The sequence below is a fragment of the Ptiloglossa arizonensis genome, chromosome 1 (assembly GCF_051014685.1).
Source record: "Ptiloglossa arizonensis isolate GNS036 chromosome 1, iyPtiAriz1_principal, whole genome shotgun sequence".
Taxonomy (NCBI): domain Eukaryota; kingdom Metazoa; phylum Arthropoda; class Insecta; order Hymenoptera; family Colletidae; genus Ptiloglossa; species Ptiloglossa arizonensis.
The window spans coordinates 20,608,867-20,627,242 of NC_135048.1; the positions used below are offsets into that span (position 1 = coordinate 20,608,867).

Genomic DNA, 18,376 nt, shown 5'->3' on the forward strand with positions numbered 1-18,376 from the left:
GAGAAAATGATAAAACTTATTGAACAACCTAGTATATGGAAGCATAAGCAAACATAAGATTTACGTATATTAATATCATGAAATTTGAGTTGTGAAAATTGGTTTTCATAGTGACAACTCGTTAGTTGTGCGTTAAACTCGATAGTTGTGGAATGGTTATCCCCACCATTTCTTGTGGCAATTCTCAGTTACTGCAGTTGACATTCGACGTTTGAGTAATTGTTTCGATGAACGATATTTTTGTAATTTTTTTTTTTATCTCAATGAGAGAAGTTTTAACAAATCGTCAAAATCATTTTGATAAAACCGTATCGAAACACATTTTGCTTCGGATTATTTTGAGATAGATATTAATATTCTTTCAGACAGCTGTATTTACCTGTGACATTTGGACATCTCGGAAAGGTTGCAAGGAAACAATAGGTTCACGTGGGAATTATTGATTCATTGATACGTAAAAGGACAAACTATACTATTCAATCTTAATCGGATAATGTTCCATCGACGTACTATTTCTCACCAGTTTCTTAAAATTAAAAAACTTCTTTCGATTTTATTTTTCTTCTCACTTCCTGTCGAAGTGTATCAATCGAACTTAACCTTGAGAAAGTGCTAAATATCATAGCCCCTAAATAAATATTTGCATCAATATTGGGAACCTCGCTATTATGTTTTTCTTTAACAGAATGAATAAAATCGTCAAAGAAAAAAATTCAAAAATTATTAATAAAAAATGTAAATAATTTGTACAGTGGAGACTTAATTTTCGAAATAAGATCAAAAAAGAAACTTTACAAGAGTATCAATATTTAAATTGGAAGTATTTTAGGCACATCATTTGAAACAAAGGATTATCGAGATTATTTTATAAGAAATACGAAAAAGTAATTCATATAACGAGTCCAACTGGCTCTCTCTTAATCTTGGATTAATTAATCTCCAAGATTATGCAATCTTAACGTTTTGCTTGCTAAAGACGCTTCAAGGATTAGTAAGTCTAAGTCTTAAATGATGGGATTATACATATAATCCAGAAGATTATTTAGAACAGGATTAGACGTATGTCAGAAACAGGGTAATTAATTTAATGCGCGTTGTAACGGGCTCCATCGAATGATGCAAACAATATAATATACATGTGACTAACATAAATAAATGCTTTTTGAAAAGCGTTGTGGAATCTATATGAAAATGACCTGATCAGTTCGCATTAGGAATGCATAAATTAATCAGATCTCATCACGTACTTTTCGCTCCAATCGATAATTATATGTGCTCGATAACATTCATGAAACACATTATATTGTCATTAACGAAAAAGCAGTAAAAGGTGAATAGAAATAAATGCAAAACAATAATATATATATGTATTCGTAGATTTATTCGCATTCTGATATTAATGGTTAATAGACACGTTCGTTATTCTTTTGGTAGAATAGTGCAAAAATATACGTCATAATATAATGTCATTATGTTTATTAGTTCAACATTCTTAACGTTTGGGTAGGATACGAAATGTCCTCTTCGGGAATACAGTATCCTTAAAATAGAAATAAAAAGAAAAAACCTAGTAATATAATAAGAGTAAATTGTAAACAACATATGTCAAAAATATACTTAAATAATAAGAGTACACTGTCGATAATAAATGTACAAGTTACACTCGGATAAATGGAGAGCGGACGAAACGGAGGTATCGATTCGAGATTTTTATATTTTTGTGTAAACGTTGAAAAATATCGAGTAAACATGGTCGAAAATTGAAAACAATCGGGGAAGAAAGCTTGAGCCAGGAATTAATCTATATTCGGTGAGAAACAAATATGGAAATTGGGAAATAAACGAGGAGGTACGGTGCGAGAGCGGAGCGGAGCGACGAGAGAAAAGGAGAGAAAATCGTGAAGCGAGGGACGAAGAGAACACGATAAGGTATTGAAAGAAGAGAGGGAGAGAGCTTATAGGGTGCGTAGCGAAGCACGTGCGTAAGGACGAGACGTCCTGCAATCCTGCTATCCTGGTCGTTAGGGTTCTACAAAAGCCCTTATTTGGGTCACGAACCATTTCCAGAATACAGGACACGGTCCGAAATACCTTTCTGGCTCTCCTACAACCCGGTCCACAAAAATAAGGCGGCAGGTATCGAACAAAGGACCTCATTTACATATTTTTCGACCACGCAGGATACTTTAGATCCCTTGGTCGGCTGAACACCAGGCGGGAATAAGGACCGGATACTTCCTGGCGGTATATGCGCGCCTAATACAAGGGACGTCTAGTAGGCCTACAAATTATTAGACCTCGATCGATACCGGTACTTGGAAACGCGCCTGTGCATCCCAAGTAACGCGAATATAAACAAGGTAACCCACAGTATAGACAACTGTACTCGTTAAATTTGAATACAATCAGTGATTATTCTCTATAATTTAATGTAAGATTAATCATCGAAGTGGCTAAATGTAAATGAAAGCATTCACCGATTATCACGAATATTGATTTTATATTAAATAGAAAATTGAAAATCAAAAATCTTTTCAATTGGAAGAGAATCCGTTGCAACGAAATGGTTAATTTAAATAACAATCATTTTACGAGACACTATTTGTACTACACACTTAACAATTTAAATTAGAACGTAATCTGATACATTCTTTACGCGTATGTAAACAATAATAGAATACAAATTGCTCCATTTTATATCGCTCAATGCATTATGTGTTTATTTAAGGCAAATTTGTTAAGTTCACAGTTCACTTATACATTATAAATTATAAATAAATTAGTATCGCATCGATAAGAATGTCATTTGTATCGAAAAATAAATTAAATAAATAAATTATGCTATCTGTCATTTTTATCATGTCGTCGTTTACACGCGTTGACAATTTTGTTGATTAACCATACTTGATGCTCAAGTATCGAAAACATACGTCGATCCTATTTCATCGTACAATTCCTGATGAGACCCAAAAATAGGAGTCGAACCGTCGAATTGTTTAAATTTTTGTAATTGATGTGCATGTTCCGGGAAGTTTAACGAATTCACGGTGAACTAATAAAATTCGGTAATTCCAAAATACGAAGGGAAATGTTCCAACAATGTTATAATTTACATCAACAGAAAAATGACAATACAGATTCGCCATCAATCCTAGAAAACTATTAAAAATTACAAATAAATCTACTACGTGTTTCACGCTATGCATTGTAAAACGAATCGTTCGAACACGGTAGTTGATGCTTCAAAATGAGCATAATCACTTGATACGGAACAAAGAAAAACGAAGACACGAAAGAATTTAACCGTACCGGACAAGTAATTGATGTTTCTCGTAACATATGATTAAAACAATCGACAAGAGTCGTCTGTAGTTTTATCGTGAATAAATGCCGAGGAAAGAGAAACTATAGAGAAATATCGAAAGTCAAGACCGATGACTGAACACTTTCTTTCCCGACGTTTCCTAACCAGTGGGAATAATAGATTATAGGAGTTTAGGAAGGGAAAAAAAGGGTAGGGAATGACCCTTGAGCATTAGGATAGCAGAACAAGGATTCCAGGACGAACGTACCTACGTCCCAAGTGACAGTACGTCTGGAAGCCTAGAAATCCACGAGGATCAGGCCTTCATATCCTACGACGTCGTGACTAGCGAGACCTACTTTCGGCTCTCCTGTGAGCCTGATGTTCGTGTCCGCTCCTTATCCCAATTCTCGCGCTGCAGATTACCCGAATCCCTGCAAAATCCATCGGTGGACAGGGTCGCTGTGTCATTACCTAGGAAACTGTGCCGTCCTCCGTACACAAAATCGTAAACCCCCTCCAGAACGTTTGTCATTTTTGTTGACGTCAGATGCAACAGGCTAGAGGAGTGCTCCTGCGAAGATACGCGCCAAGAAGGACCTCCACGTGACCGTATCCTTGGCCATGTTCTGTTACCCTGACACGAGAAACTCGCCGCAACAATTTGTCGAGAAGTTTCCGAACACGGGTGAACTATCCGGCGAACGTCGGGTAAAATATTCACGCGGAACGCGCGCTCTCTTACGTTTCCACGAAAATTGTTAAATATCAATCGCTTCTGACAATCGCGAAACGTTACAGAGGATACATCAGCGAAGATCTTTACGGAGTAAACGGCAACAGTGTTCGATAAAAATTTGTTTGCACATTTCGAGAGAAAGAGATCAGGTACGATACTTTTCGTGCAATTTAATAAATATTTAATCGTTTAGATTGTAGACGGCGTACTATTTTAAGCGATGTAATTCTAATGTGTAACCGTGCTAATACTTTGTTGTCGATAGAAAGCAACGACGTCTAACCTCCAAAATCGTAATTCATCCATTTTTATTGCACGCGGGACGTTGAAGCAACGTTTAGCGTATCAAGGTCAGTAAACTTTTTACGCGTCGTTTATTACTATGTATTTAAGATTACGCGTTTCGATGATAAATCCATGGATCGTACGGATTTATCATCGTGGCACGACTGCGAGGTTTTAGACTCTCTAATCCCGAGATTCGTTTCAGGGACAAAATGGCGGGATTATACAAACCCCAGATCATTTAATCCAGGATTAAGATTATGGTCACAGGCTGGAGGGCTTCCGCGAACGTATTCTCGTATTTTTCTTCTGCGAGAAGAGAAACGTTGGTGATAAAATCCATATGGGACTCCATGAGTTAATGCACCAGGGGAGATCGTACCGTGGAGAAATAAGGTTTTATAAATATTTGAGTTTTATCTGCAAACGGTACCAATTAAATCTCAAACCACAATTTCTGCATTCCTACCGCGTAGAAATTCTCAATTGTTGTCTTTCGAAGTAAGTGTAACCGGCACATTGAATACAGGTCTGCTATTTCAATTGTCGATATGATTTTCATCACTCTTAGTTGAATATAAATTCTTATATTATTTTCTAACGAACATTATTGGATAGCTGCTTGTTTAAACTTCATATGCAGAATGATTGGTAGAAAACGACAGAGTTTGGCGATTACTTCTAAAGTTTGAGGACGTAATGGAAAACTACAAAAAATATATAATTAGGGTAGAGATATTTGATGATATTTGATCATGGATGATTCTTTGAATCGATTCGAAGAAATTCCAATACTTCGAAAGTGAATATCTCAGAAATTATTAATTTTAGAATAAATGCACCTCAACACTGTTACTCCTAAAAAGTATTTCATTCTATTCAATTCTGTTACAAAAACAAAACTGAACATTTCGAAAAATGAAATTGACTTTCGGTCAAATTTAGACCATTCTTATCTAAATAAATATATCGTGTCTTTTCATAATTTCAATATACGAAAATTTGTAAACGCTTCAAATGAATATTCTCTATTTGAAATCTTGAACACGATTTAATTCGTATAATATACGAAAATGTAACCAACAATATTTTGCCGTGTTTCGATAAAATCGAAATAAAGACATTGAAATATTATGTAACGTACATCAATTCCAGCTGTAATTTATCTGACGGTTTGGAGACATCGATCAGGTGTAGTTGAATAGTTTTACCACGGTTTCGTGTTTCACAAAGGCAATAAACTTTGTATTCTTTAATCGAAGGATCTAGAATAGCTGTGTATTCTTTTATATCGAACATCCTTTGTCCTCTAGATCTAAAATGATATATTACAGCAATCGGTCCGTCTTCGGTGCACCTACAATTAAGTTGTAAACGTGGCCAAGGCATCTGTGGCTAGCTGACGTCCTTTGTAACGGTGCGCGACTTCACCTGCATCGAGTCACCGGATGTTCCAACACCCTCGTCGTTTCCTCCAGTAAATCGGTTGACTCCTTATAAATTTTCTTGGAAATCAGCATTTATTAGATCCTTCACCTTGAATAACAAATCCACCAATTAAAAGCTTCCATCCCTCGTTGGAACTATCAGACTTTCTATTTATACTCGTTGCAGGAAGAATCACATCAAAATGTCACGAGACCGGTTAAGGATCCCACTCGAGACCAGAGCATGACGGTTTACACTCAAAAATTCAACAAGAAGAGACACTCGAAAGATCAGAACACACTTATTATTAGTTCATAAGAAGGACTTACGAATCGGCTACTCGCAGTGTTAAAATACGCATCCTACTACGATTTATTCGACTAAACGTACACAGCAAACATTTACCAACACACATAAAAGATCTATATTTATGAGTTTTAAAATTCTACGAATACAACAATCCTTAACGCGTAGGCTGCTACGTCATGCGGACAGGGGAAACTTGGATAATATTTAGCGATACGATTAATTCTAGGATAATTTGAGTAATACGTTAATTAATACCGTTATATTTTAAAGAGTAGCCAGAAATTGATCGACCGAAGTATCGATTTATACCGATGTAATTTCATGGCAATCGATCTTACGCACAGAAAACGATTTCCCCTTGTTTCGTCAGTCGGTTCGTTTTCGTGAAGCAATGAACGTGTAAAAATCAGATAAATCAAATTTTGATACAGGTAGAATAGAAATTTAGATCAATTTTTGACAAGTAACTTACACAAATGACGACATCCGATAACCTAAAAGGCCGCGACACTGCCTCGCAAAATTACATTGGAAATTTTACCCGCGATATTTTATCGATCGGTCAATTTTTATTTGCCCGATGTAAAATATTTCGTTCTATAATTCAAATTTAAATTTTCATTATATCCTGCTATCACCGAGTAGCACACATCCGGATAAATATCTGGCGCGATTCTCAAACGTCCTACTTCGAAGAATAATTCGTAAAAAAAAAAAAAAAAAAAAAAAATGATCGAAATTTAAAACTAAGCGAAACTTGCACCAAATTTACGAAGTCTGCTTCGCGAAAAACATGCAACTGTACATCATCCGTTCGTGTTTCGAGCAGCGAGAAGTTTTTCGAGGAAATGATATCCGTCGAGAAAACTGAAAAATACATTCGCGAGAAAGTGTACGCGTCTCCGTGGTATTTTTAAAAGCGCGAAGCTAGAAAAATGTCGAGGACACGTTCGAAAAGTCGCGTACAATTTCATCCGTGTTTATCGTCCATGCGTAGCGCGCATCGAATAATTCCAGGAGCCACGGGTTCCGTATTCGTCGGTGACCCGGCGTGATCTTCGCTCGAGCGTCATCCCGCCGTTGGTCCCCCGGCGGGCGAAAACCTCGAGCCGCCTCCGTAGCCGGAGCGAACAAAACAGAAACCGCAAAAGCATCGTGGCCGCGATCGTCGGGTGTCAACCGCGGGTCGAGCGCCGGAATTGCGACACGCGAGTCTTTCTCGCGCCCCGGCAATATTTCTCCCTTCGAAATCGACGCGGCGTGTACACCCACCCAGCCCCGGCCGGCTCTCCGCCTCTCCAGTCACGCACACAAAGAGGATATCTTTCGAATCGTTCGTAGAATTCCCGTCGTATCAGGACGGGATGTAAAGCTTCCTGGGGGATGAGCCGCTTAGCCTCTAAACCTTGTGTGCTCTGCCATAGTCCTCTCCCCTCTCAGCCGCCACCCTTGATCCACCCCCCACCCGGCGTACTCTGCGCCACCCTTTTGTACGAACGGACCATCATCCGTGGCGGCGATAGGTGTGCGCGGGTACGTGTGCACGCATACCCGGATCCCCACCGACGTGTATACCACCCTACACGGGGATTATCCAGGTTCTATATTCGTGGGGATTATCTTCGGCCGTTGCATCGATGTATGCTCCGCTCCGCGCGGGCCCGGCTTTGTGTGCGTGTAGCCAAATCCTTTGGCGCCGCGGCCTGGTTCTCCACCCCGTGTCCCGACGCGCCACCAACACCACCACGTGGCTACCTGTACGCGCGCGTTCGTATGCCCGCGTGCGCGCACGCGCACGCGCGAACCACGTACACTTCAGTCACTCGGTTTGACCGGACTCCGTTTGCGTGTCCTCCACCCCACCCACTTCCCCCCCACCGCCACCCATCGCCACCCATCGCCACCCACCGCCACCCACTCGTCTCCTCCCCTCCCTACGCGAGTGTGCCGGGTAACTCGCTGCGAGAGGATACAACGTCGCCCCGGTGCGGCGGGGTTGTGTGCGCGTCCGTGATTCGTGTACGCGTTGTACACGTGCATAGTCGAACCTGGGATTAATCCGGGATTATTGGTCGAGTGTGCGCCGCCCGGCCGTCTAAATCGGAAATCCAACGCACACAACTCAGCTAATCCTAACCCCCGAACCTCTCCTCCGTCTCGCATCTCGCGCACCCGCTGCTCCCTTCCACCACCCCCCATTCCTCCTCATCGGCCTCCGTGTGTTCCACTCTTGGCGTATCTTGTGTGTTCGACGACATTCGAGCGAACCATCCAACCTCTCCCTCCTCTTCATCCACCCTCAGGGTTTGCGCGAAAGTGCACGAAGAGGGGTGTGGAAGGGGGGAAGGGGCCGGATTTCTCGTTCGTTTTGCGGAGATAAGTGCCGTTTGCCCCAAGTTTTTGCCCCCTTTTCCTCTCTCTCACTGTACCCCCTCCTCACCCCTTAGATCTCGACATAGTTCGATTTGTCCGGTTAACGACACACCGGCCCGCTAATAAAGCGCTTTATCGTTCGGATAAACCATTTTCCTCGGATACGAAATTCGCCGAAATTTTCGGCACGAGTTCAATTAAATCTGACGAATATAGGTCCGTACCGACCCCCCTCCGCCCCACCGTCGGCCAGAACGCGAAACGGAAACTCAATTTCGGATAAATAATTTAATCACAGGTGTATCTCCTTTTCAACGTGCGGCGTTATTCGCGAACGAAGCTTCTCGAAAGATTTATCTATAGGCGCACCCCCCCACCCCTCCTCTCCTCCACTGTTCCTTCTACGTCCCTCTGTAATTCCACGAGGGTATTTATCGCGCGTTGTGCGTCTCTTTCGATTAAAAGAACAGTTCGAATCGATGGAAGTTTGCGCGGGTGATGCATCGTTGATGCGATTGGTACGCGATGCTCGTGAAAACGCTGTACGGTGATTCCCATGGTGCTCGAGATTTCCGAAGGATCGTTTCGAAAAGCGACTCCGTGTGCAAATAAGCGAGCGTTAAACGAACCGTCGCGGCGTTCTTAATGACACCGATGACATCACGAATCTAGGCGCGCAACGCGCATTTACCAGAGTCGTAAGTGTCTTCCAAGTGGATGTTGAAGTTCCGATGTGTTCGAAATTAAAGATGAATGCTCGTCGTTGCGACCATTCCCAATGATACTTTCATTATTTATCTTCTAGGTCGCACGTTTCGTGCGACGTACCGTCTTACGATTTCAAAACGAACGGCTAATAACGGTATTCGAATTGTATTTGCCGAATATTCGAATCATTAAAGTACTCGAATATTCGAATCGTCGAATTACTCGAATATTTGAATCACTGATGTACTGGAATATTCGAATCACTAAGGTACTCGAATATTCGAATCACTAAAGTACTCGAATATTCGAATCACTAAAATACTCGAATATTCGAATCACTAAAGTACTCGAATATTCGAATCACCAAAGTACTCAAAGTACTCGACTTCTAGTAGAGAAGTATTGGACAAGTATTCCCATCCCCACTTCCAAATGACATAATTGGGATCGCCCATTGACTCGAAAGCGAAGTAGGTAGCAATTTTTATCTTGAGCCGAGGTAAATCCTTGCGTGGTCTGTACAATATGAAAAGTGAACGTGATGCGTCAAAAGTGAGAGGGATAGAGGAAAATATTACACCAGCTAAGCAAAATCTCATTCCAGAGCGCACGTATATATATATGGAATTTACAAGCGATTCCGGTCATGCGTAATTAAAAATATACCAAATATAATCGTGTTTGGATTCATTTTCACGGAGAATGTTTCACCAGTCTATAAGCAACACTGCTAGAAAAATGTGACGAACAATTGTAATTTTCTTTTCCAATGGACGAAATTCTGACCAGTATACGATAAAGATCCAGGTTAGGTCTGGGTCAAGTGTGGGTTAGATTCTCGCCTATAGCCGCTGGCTGCGCAAGTCGATGGGTCACTCGCACTGCGTAAACACGAGCAGAGGGAGGGATTAATTCGTTATTCGTATCACGTGTAAAAATTATCAATCGAAACCGGGTACTCACTACCTTACTTTTACATTTCTGTACTCGATCGCAGATTCTCTTTCACGTTCGATCGAAAGTACAAATTTTCGTTTACTCGCTCGAGATTCTTGAATAACAAACGCGCGTTCCACCAACGAAGCAAACTGACATCTTCGATAAAAGACAAAGGAGAAGGTCGTACGTGTAAAATTCGCTTCTCCTTTATTTGATCGTGGTTACTCGCTTGTTTCGAAATCCACGAATCGAAAATCGTGTAAAGTGATGATCATTCCGATACAGTAAACTTAACAGCAAAGCATCGTTAGAAACGCTCGAACGGAGCGATTCAAATCTGCTGAACGCCAAACAAAAGCACGGAGGATCAAAAGTTTGGTTTCCAGTCCCGCGCAGCAATCTGAATGGAGCTGGAGAAAGGGTTAAATGTCGTAACGAGTTCAATCGTATGCTGGCAAGACGGCGTACTACATGTTCGCAGATCGCCTAGCCATATAGCCAGGGATTCGAATTTAATCCGGATTAGTTCGTAAGGGTCACAATATCCTCCCCTCTTCGTGCTCGCCCCTTACGTACACGCATACAAACTCTCGCAGACTGCGCACAGGTAAACATCACACGCTACAAAGGCACCCCATTATTCTAAGTCGCAATTGTCGTACTTCCAAGGAAACGGAGAAGAAGATTTTCCAATTCCGTCTCTCCTTTATCCGTGTACAAAGTTATATTTATATTTCGAAGAAATCGATTGGGTACATTGTATCGAGGACTCTCGAGAACACGTTTCTAAAATATCACAATTATCAAATTTCTGTAATTGCGAACGAACCTTGTACGACACTCTATCGAACCTACAATTGTGATTTACTCGAAACTGTATTCCTCGAATCGATGGATACAATGTCTGACGAAATGTTTCGCAGATTTACACCGACATTTTCGGATTATATTTCACGAATCTGTTTCGCGTCACAATCGAACAAGTAACTTTGAATATTTGACAGTGCAATACAGCACTGTCCCCGGAGGAGGCCCCTTATCGAGTCATTGTCCCCTTTCAGCGTCTCCTCGCGTCCCTCCTACGCATCTTTGTCCCCTTGTACGTGACTTTGACCCCCTCTAGCAATTTTTGCACCCTTCGTGCATCTTCTCGTCCCCCTTCTACGCGTCTTTCTCCCCTTCAACGCGAATTCTCCCCTCTCTGCACATTTTTACACTCTTTACGTACCTCCTTGTGCCCCCCTGTTACCCATTGGTGCCCCCTTCTACGCGTCTTTGGCCCCCTTGTACGTAATTTTTGCCCTCTTTCCGTGTCATTGACTCCTTCTACACTCTTTTATGTTCTTGTAGACATTTTTATCCCCGTTCTGCGCACCTGGCCCCTTTCAAACGACTTTATCCTCCCTCTACGTATTTTTTGAACCAGGTTTGCGCCTCGTTGCCCCCTTCTGTTCCTTTTTCTCCCCTTCCGCGCGTCCTTGACTCTCCTTTACGCTTTTTTGTCCGTTTGTACACGACTTTCTCGATACCTCTACGCGTATCTGCAACCCGTTCACGCGTTGTATCACGTTTGCGCGCCGCGGACGCACAAAATGTGTAGCATCGATTAGAATTCGTGCACAAAATAATGGTTGATATACTGGGAGGAGCTTCGTAAGCTCCGAAGTTGACTGCGGACAGCATTGATTCAAGATCTTAACGTCTTAATCTTAATCTTGGTTTACGATTCGAAATACTCGAAACGTTATTGCCGCATCAATAAAAAGCCTTATCTCTCTATCTTACGATACACCGCGTTTCGTGTATATCTCGGCTCGTAACTATTACACGTATTTTTAGACAATCGTTTCAATTGTTAATAAGCTTCGACAAGAGAGGCAAAGTTCGAGGAGCTCGTTATGTAAACTACATTCGAATCGTGAACCGCGCGGGAAAACTCTATCCAACTGAAAATTGTAATCCCGGGTTTAAATTCGATTAATATTTTATTCGTCTGAGGGGATTCGTTCGGATGGATTTTTATTAAAATTTAAACTCGCGATCCCTCCGCCAAAGGAAAACAAAAAATTAAAATATCCGAACGGTGTGTAACTGAAATTTTCATCTCGATATTCACGAATTCGCGTTTCCGGTTAATTAAATCTCTCCTTCCGTGATATCTTCTCGAACGCGGTTTACAAATCTTTGTTATCGTTTGTGCTTCTTCTTCGCGCGAAAGTGACGAAAATTCTTTTTTTTTTTTTCAAAATTTTCCAACCACGAAACTTCTTCGGTCGGGGACGCGCGAGCAGTTTTTTCTCGTCGATGTTGAAGTTTTGCGGAATTTCAAGGGATTTAAAAAATCGAAGACGACAGGCACGGCCGAGATAAGGAGCGACAGAGAGGCGGAAAAAGGAGCCGCGAGCCCAAGGCCGAGGATTAGTCCTGACGGTCGAAGATTTAAGGAGAATCCTTCGGAATCCGTAGATTTAGGAAGTGCGTGCCTCTGCCTCTTCGCACCTCCTCGCCCTCCCCTTCGCCGTCCTTTTCCCTTCGTCATTTGAAATTCGAGAGGCAAATATGTACTTTCGTTCCCTGCATACGACTTTCTCTGCTTCCTTGCCCCGAGTCACGATCACAGAAACTAGAATACCGGAAAGTTATTTGAATCTCGACCGTTTCGCGCATTCTCGATCGTACGTGGAAAATGAAATGCGCGTTTCACGAACAGTGAGCACCGTAATAAATTGAAAGTAATTCAATTTGAAGAGCAAATATAACACAATATTGAAAAATATTATAATTTAGAATGAAATTATAAAAGCGTACAAATCTTTAAACGAAGAAGATTTATTACAATTTCACGTTAAGAAACAATTACAATTCTTCTCGTATAATATAAAAGAACGTACGACTTTGTGGTCGAATAAAGAATTAAATTAATTCTAGAATTCTAGTATCTCTTTGGTTATCAATAATGGAAACATTAAGACACTATAATATTCAATTTTCATTTCTTTGATAAATTCAAGCAAATGGTTATATTAGCAAGTATTTATCATTCTCAACGTTATCTTTCAACGTAAGACCTATTAAAAATAATGGAAACATCGAGGCATTATTATATTCAATTTCCATTTCTTTGATAAATTCAAGCAAATGGTTGTTCGTACTTATCATTTTCAACGTTATCTTTCAGCGTGAGACCCATTCGAGAAGCAAACGATCGAATATCGATTGAAACGGTAACGATAAGTTCCTCGTGGTACGAGAGCGCTCCGATTCAAAAATTGGCGCGAAAAGCCGCTTCGAGTTGACGCGAAAAAATTCCTCCACCGTGGACGAAGACGGTGTTTCTCGCGTGCACCGAAAAACGATCGCGACGTTCGTCAAACAAGATCAATGCGTCTCGAAGTCGCACGCGCGGACTCCGGTTTTCATTCGCCCCGGCAAACGGACGCGTGCAAATTGTTTCCACCGCATTATCGAGGATCAAGGAAATTCCGCCGATAGTCTATCTCGTTTACGAGCTTTAACGACCCCTCCGTGCGACCTCCATCGTCTACACACACGGTCTCTCGGCCATCCTCGACGGAAACTCGCGTTACGTACACGGAATCCGAGTCTTTGACTCGTGCGTTACGACCGTTAACGGTTACTGTTCTTCAAACACTATTACCTGATTATTTTTATTGTTCCCGAAAGACACGCGGTTAATTGGATGATTATCGAAACCGTTAGAGCAAAGTGAAAGAACGAGGGATCGGTGTTTATGTACCCCAACATACCCGTCACTTTTATGAAGAAACTTGCACGGAAAATAAACCGGCGCACGATACAGCGAGAAAAAGTATTTCGATCACTTTTTCACGTAACGCGACTCTCGATGAAAGAGGAAAAGTTTCATTATTGTTTTTCGGGAGTGGATAATAAACGAGTGTAATTTTTCGCGAAAAGAAATGTTTGTGAGGAAAATATATGCGAGTTTGTAGACGCGATTGTATTGGTCAAGAAATGAGAATAAATTTTTGTTGCACCAGTTGTACGATCAATTGATTACGAATGGTGTATCGGGGTATATAATTTTTGCGTTTGGTTTATGCACATTTTTGGAAAAGGATGAACAATGTAATTTATTTGTTTCGATTTTTCTATTCGAGTAACTAGGATTATCGTCTGCTTGTAGCTATCTCGCAAACCGTTAGAGAAGTATGTAAATTAGGTTATAGTATTATTCTGCTCGGTTAATTTAAAATTTATCGAGAGGGATATGCATAATGAAGCTCCTTAGTGATTTTAAGAGCGAACTAGGCAAATAGATTTAATCATTTACGTAGAGCCTCCTTCAGGAACAATTCCAAATCTCTTACTCTAAGAATTAACGTAATTAAAAAATACAAAAAGACGATACGAAGTGTTGTTCAATTAGATAAACATTTAGAATAAGAAATTTAGAATCGTTCCCGAAGAAGACTCTTGTAGTAAATCATTAAGTAAATTATCAAGGACTTTCTTTATTCATAATCTTCTCGAAATAATTATATAACATTACTTCCGTAATTGTTCCATCGCATACTCCTTTACATAAATTACCTGCTTCAGGAGGCAGTCTGGTAATTACAGATAAAAAAATCAATTTTTTTGTTTGCATTTTCTTAAATATTCAAATCTTAAAAGCACTCATTAGACTAATTTAGACAAGGTATATGCTTACTAATTTTCATTTCGATTCAATTATTCCTTCGTTGGGAAGAAAAATGATAACATATTCTCAATCTTTTCTTCATAATACTCTCTCCCTTAAGGGAACGTTCGTGCTTAAAGCACTGGGAAGCACAGAATTTTCAACAACGTCTTCAAACAAACCAATCGAAGTCGTAAATATATAATAAAAAATTTCATAGACACGTTTGTACACGATTCGAGTATCGTACGATTTTCTTTTTTCGTATCAAACGTATATAATTTCGTAGCAGGTAACCGGAGCTACGCAAGACGTCCCAGAAAACACTATCTTGTCACGTTGACATAGTTCCATTGATTGTATTTGTCAGTAACACAAATGAAAAAGAAATGATTAAATTACAAAACTCGATTTATTACCGGTAATGATAATATCGATATTTCTTTTAAGTAAACGTTTCTCTTTCTAAAACTCATTGTTTCCACTAATACGATACAAAGTACAATAATCGAGACACTTTAATTTTCCTATTATTATTATTTGTTCGATAAAGGAAAATTTGTTCAAGATTCGTGCAAAATTTACATCGACTTTACGAAAATATGATAAAAAAAAAAAAAAGAAAGGAACGATCGATTTTCTTTAGACGACAAAGCAGTGTGCTCCCTTGAAGTCTCTGAGCGTATAATCGCGTAGAATCGCTATTGCAGTGTGCATCAGCGTGACGTATCGGTAGGTCATTTGGGCCGTACTGTCGGCATTGATAATCCCGACTCAGGTTCATGGCGCAAACACGTTAAAGTTGTTTTCGCACGGCGCGGCAGCGTAAGGGTGACTTAATTCGCTCGGCGCCGAAGATTTACGGCCGAGGGAATAACACGTGAGCGATTCGCCGAGATTCGGGATAATGGGGCGTGTACCGTGCTCGCGGAAAATACAGCAACGAAAAAGAAGCGGAAGAAGGAATGGGTTCGCTGGGACTACGGTTAGAGATCCGAGGGTACCGATTTGTTTAAACGGAGGGTGCTAATGCGCGTGTCTTAGGAAGCAGCGGGTATACTTGTTGCGCGTTAATACCGAAAGAAGTATTTTATCAACTCGAACGAACCGTTTCCCAATTAAAGAATAACGAAATCGCGTAGACGACGATTTCTTTTCAAACGAAACACGGATTTATTTTGTTCGTAGGTTTTCAATTGTTTTGTCATCGTTTTGAAGAATTACAACGAACGTAATTAGGTAATGTGACCACTTTAGAGAATAATCCGTGTGAGGAAAATAGACGATGTTTCGATAACAGAAGAAATTTTCTGAAAGTTACATTTCGATATTTGAATGCACATCGGTTTGTTTTGTAGTAACTGTAACGAAACTTCGAGAAAGAAATTTAAAAAAAATATACAACAGATTTGTGTGATCATCGTTGTAAAATTACTTGACGGTAGTATTGAAAAATCGTACTGAACACATACTATAAACAGTACGCTCTAAACATACTATTTGTAGATCCCTAAAGTAAGAATAGTTGATATCACGATAAGAATACAAATTGTCCGGTAAAAGAAATTCTACTCGTGCTCGAATATAAATTTTAGCACCAGTTACGTTGGTACCAGTAATTTCAATACCAGTTAATAATTTAGTAATAATTCACCACCCGTAACAATGCGCTGTAAGAAACGAATACTACCGTGTAAGTTTCCTTCGATTTGACAAATCCGTGAAAATGTTTGGCCCCGTGGATGCTAAGCAGTCCAAGTAATATACAAATCTGTTTCATCGTGCAGCCGCTTTATATCGGCTAATTCCTTTTCCAGTTCTGCCATCGACTGTTGTTCAAAGAGCATGGCGGAACGATTCTCTCGTATTTCATTCGTTCCGGCAATTTAATATTCATCGAGTCACAGAACATGAAAAATAAAGGAGAAACTCACCCGTGCTGGAGGCGGTCTTGCTGAGATCGAATCCTTCCTGCTTGGGGCTGATGTTCGCTTCTTGTTTCGGGTGCTGATTGTGCGCAGAGTATGGCGTGTGGGGCGCACTCAGAGGTGTCTGCGATTGATGAGGATGCACCGACGGATGCTGAACAGTGTTCTGCGGCTGAGACTGTTGGGACTGATGGGACTGGGGGCTCCTTGGTAACGAGGACACGCTGCTTGGCCTCGAAGGTGGAGAGGCCTTGTGCGTTAATGCCAAAGCTTGGCTCTGTAATGGCAAGTTTCAAAATTTTAAGTGCCATAGTACTCGGTTTGGGCAATCTTCGCGATTGGACGCGATGGTAACCTCGTCGAGGGTACCGGCACGTGCATACGTTCAATTTTTACGATTATTTTAGATATTGGAAGCGACCGCTAAAATTTTGATTAAATATTCGTTGTTGAATGTCTTTAAATGTCTCTATGATAGAGAAGAATTCATTTAACTTCAAAGTACTGAAAATCTTTGGGTCACTAATGTTTCATTTGATTATTGGGGTTTTAATTTTATAATATAACGAAAGGATTAAGGAAGTAAAATAATACAATGAAAAATAACTATAACTAAAAAATACAATATTTTTAGTTAAATGTCTTTGTGATAGAGAAGAATTGACTTAACCTTGAAGCATACAAAATCTTTGGGTCACTAATGTTTCATTTGATTATTGGGCTTTTAATTTTATGATATAACGAAAGGATTAAGGAAATGCAAAGTCGTAATAGCTTTTATTATTTACAAAATACAATATTTTTAGTTAAATGTCTTTATGATAGAGAAGAATTGACTTAACCTTGAAGCATACAAAATCTTTGGGTCACTAATGTTTCATTCGATTATTGGGGTTTTAATTTTATAATATAACGAAAGGCAGAATCGTAATAGTTTTTATTATTTAAAAAATATAATATTTTACGAGGACGCGATTGGTCGAAGAAAATCCAAGTAACATACTAGGTTGATTGGACTATTGACTATGTAGAATCAGTGTGGTCTCATTTGAGACTTGAGGAAAATTTGTCTCAAACACTAATTGCCTACATTGGTAAATAAATAGATGATGAAACTACCCGATTCTGGCCAAGCAGTCATTACTCGTAGTTGGAAGTTAACGATAGCGTTACGTTAGTTAACGGGTATTTAAATAACAGATCGAAATATCCACAGACATTCTGCTGCGAGTAATAGATTGTTACATTTTTCCTTATAATTCGATTTTAGGTTATGCACAATTATTGGTGTAAACGGGTTTCCAAATATTTTTAGGCAAAAATCGATTCATCGCTTTTAACACATCTCCGTATCGTTAATTTTTCATATTTTTGTCCGCTCTACTTTACACAACAGTTATATGAATTAATAATCTTTTTACATTTTTTACGTCAGAATTTTTACAGGATCAGAGTTATGTGAACCATGGAAGCATTTTTTATTTACAATGTACGTGCCGAAAGCTTATATCTGTAAAAGTACTACGCGCTTTTGTATGTAAAAATTCGCGTAACTCGGTGAGATATTTATAAATAATGGCGGAGAGTTTAAAATTTGTATCGTAAATGATTTTTGTTTCATAAAAATGCTAGGATAACCTATTTTTCGCGTAGTCGGGCTGCGTTATTAAACGAGGAACGTAACCGTACTATTTATACTT

The 18,376-nt window shown here is 39.9% G+C and overlaps 1 protein-coding gene across 2 annotated transcripts in view; it reads right to left on the bottom strand.

Moving 5' to 3' along the window:
- The window catches only part of Dve (SATB1_N and homeodomain domain-containing protein dve), an 81,449-nt gene that overhangs the window by 42,762 nt on the left and 20,311 nt on the right, over positions 1 to 18,376 (bottom strand). For both annotated transcript variants that reach the window (XM_076308524.1, XM_076308533.1), the window contains exon 2: positions 16,683 to 16,953. In XM_076308524.1, coding sequence (XP_076164639.1) covers positions 16,683 to 16,953 — 271 coding nt within the window. The remainder of the gene's footprint in view (positions 1 to 16,682; positions 16,954 to 18,376) is intronic.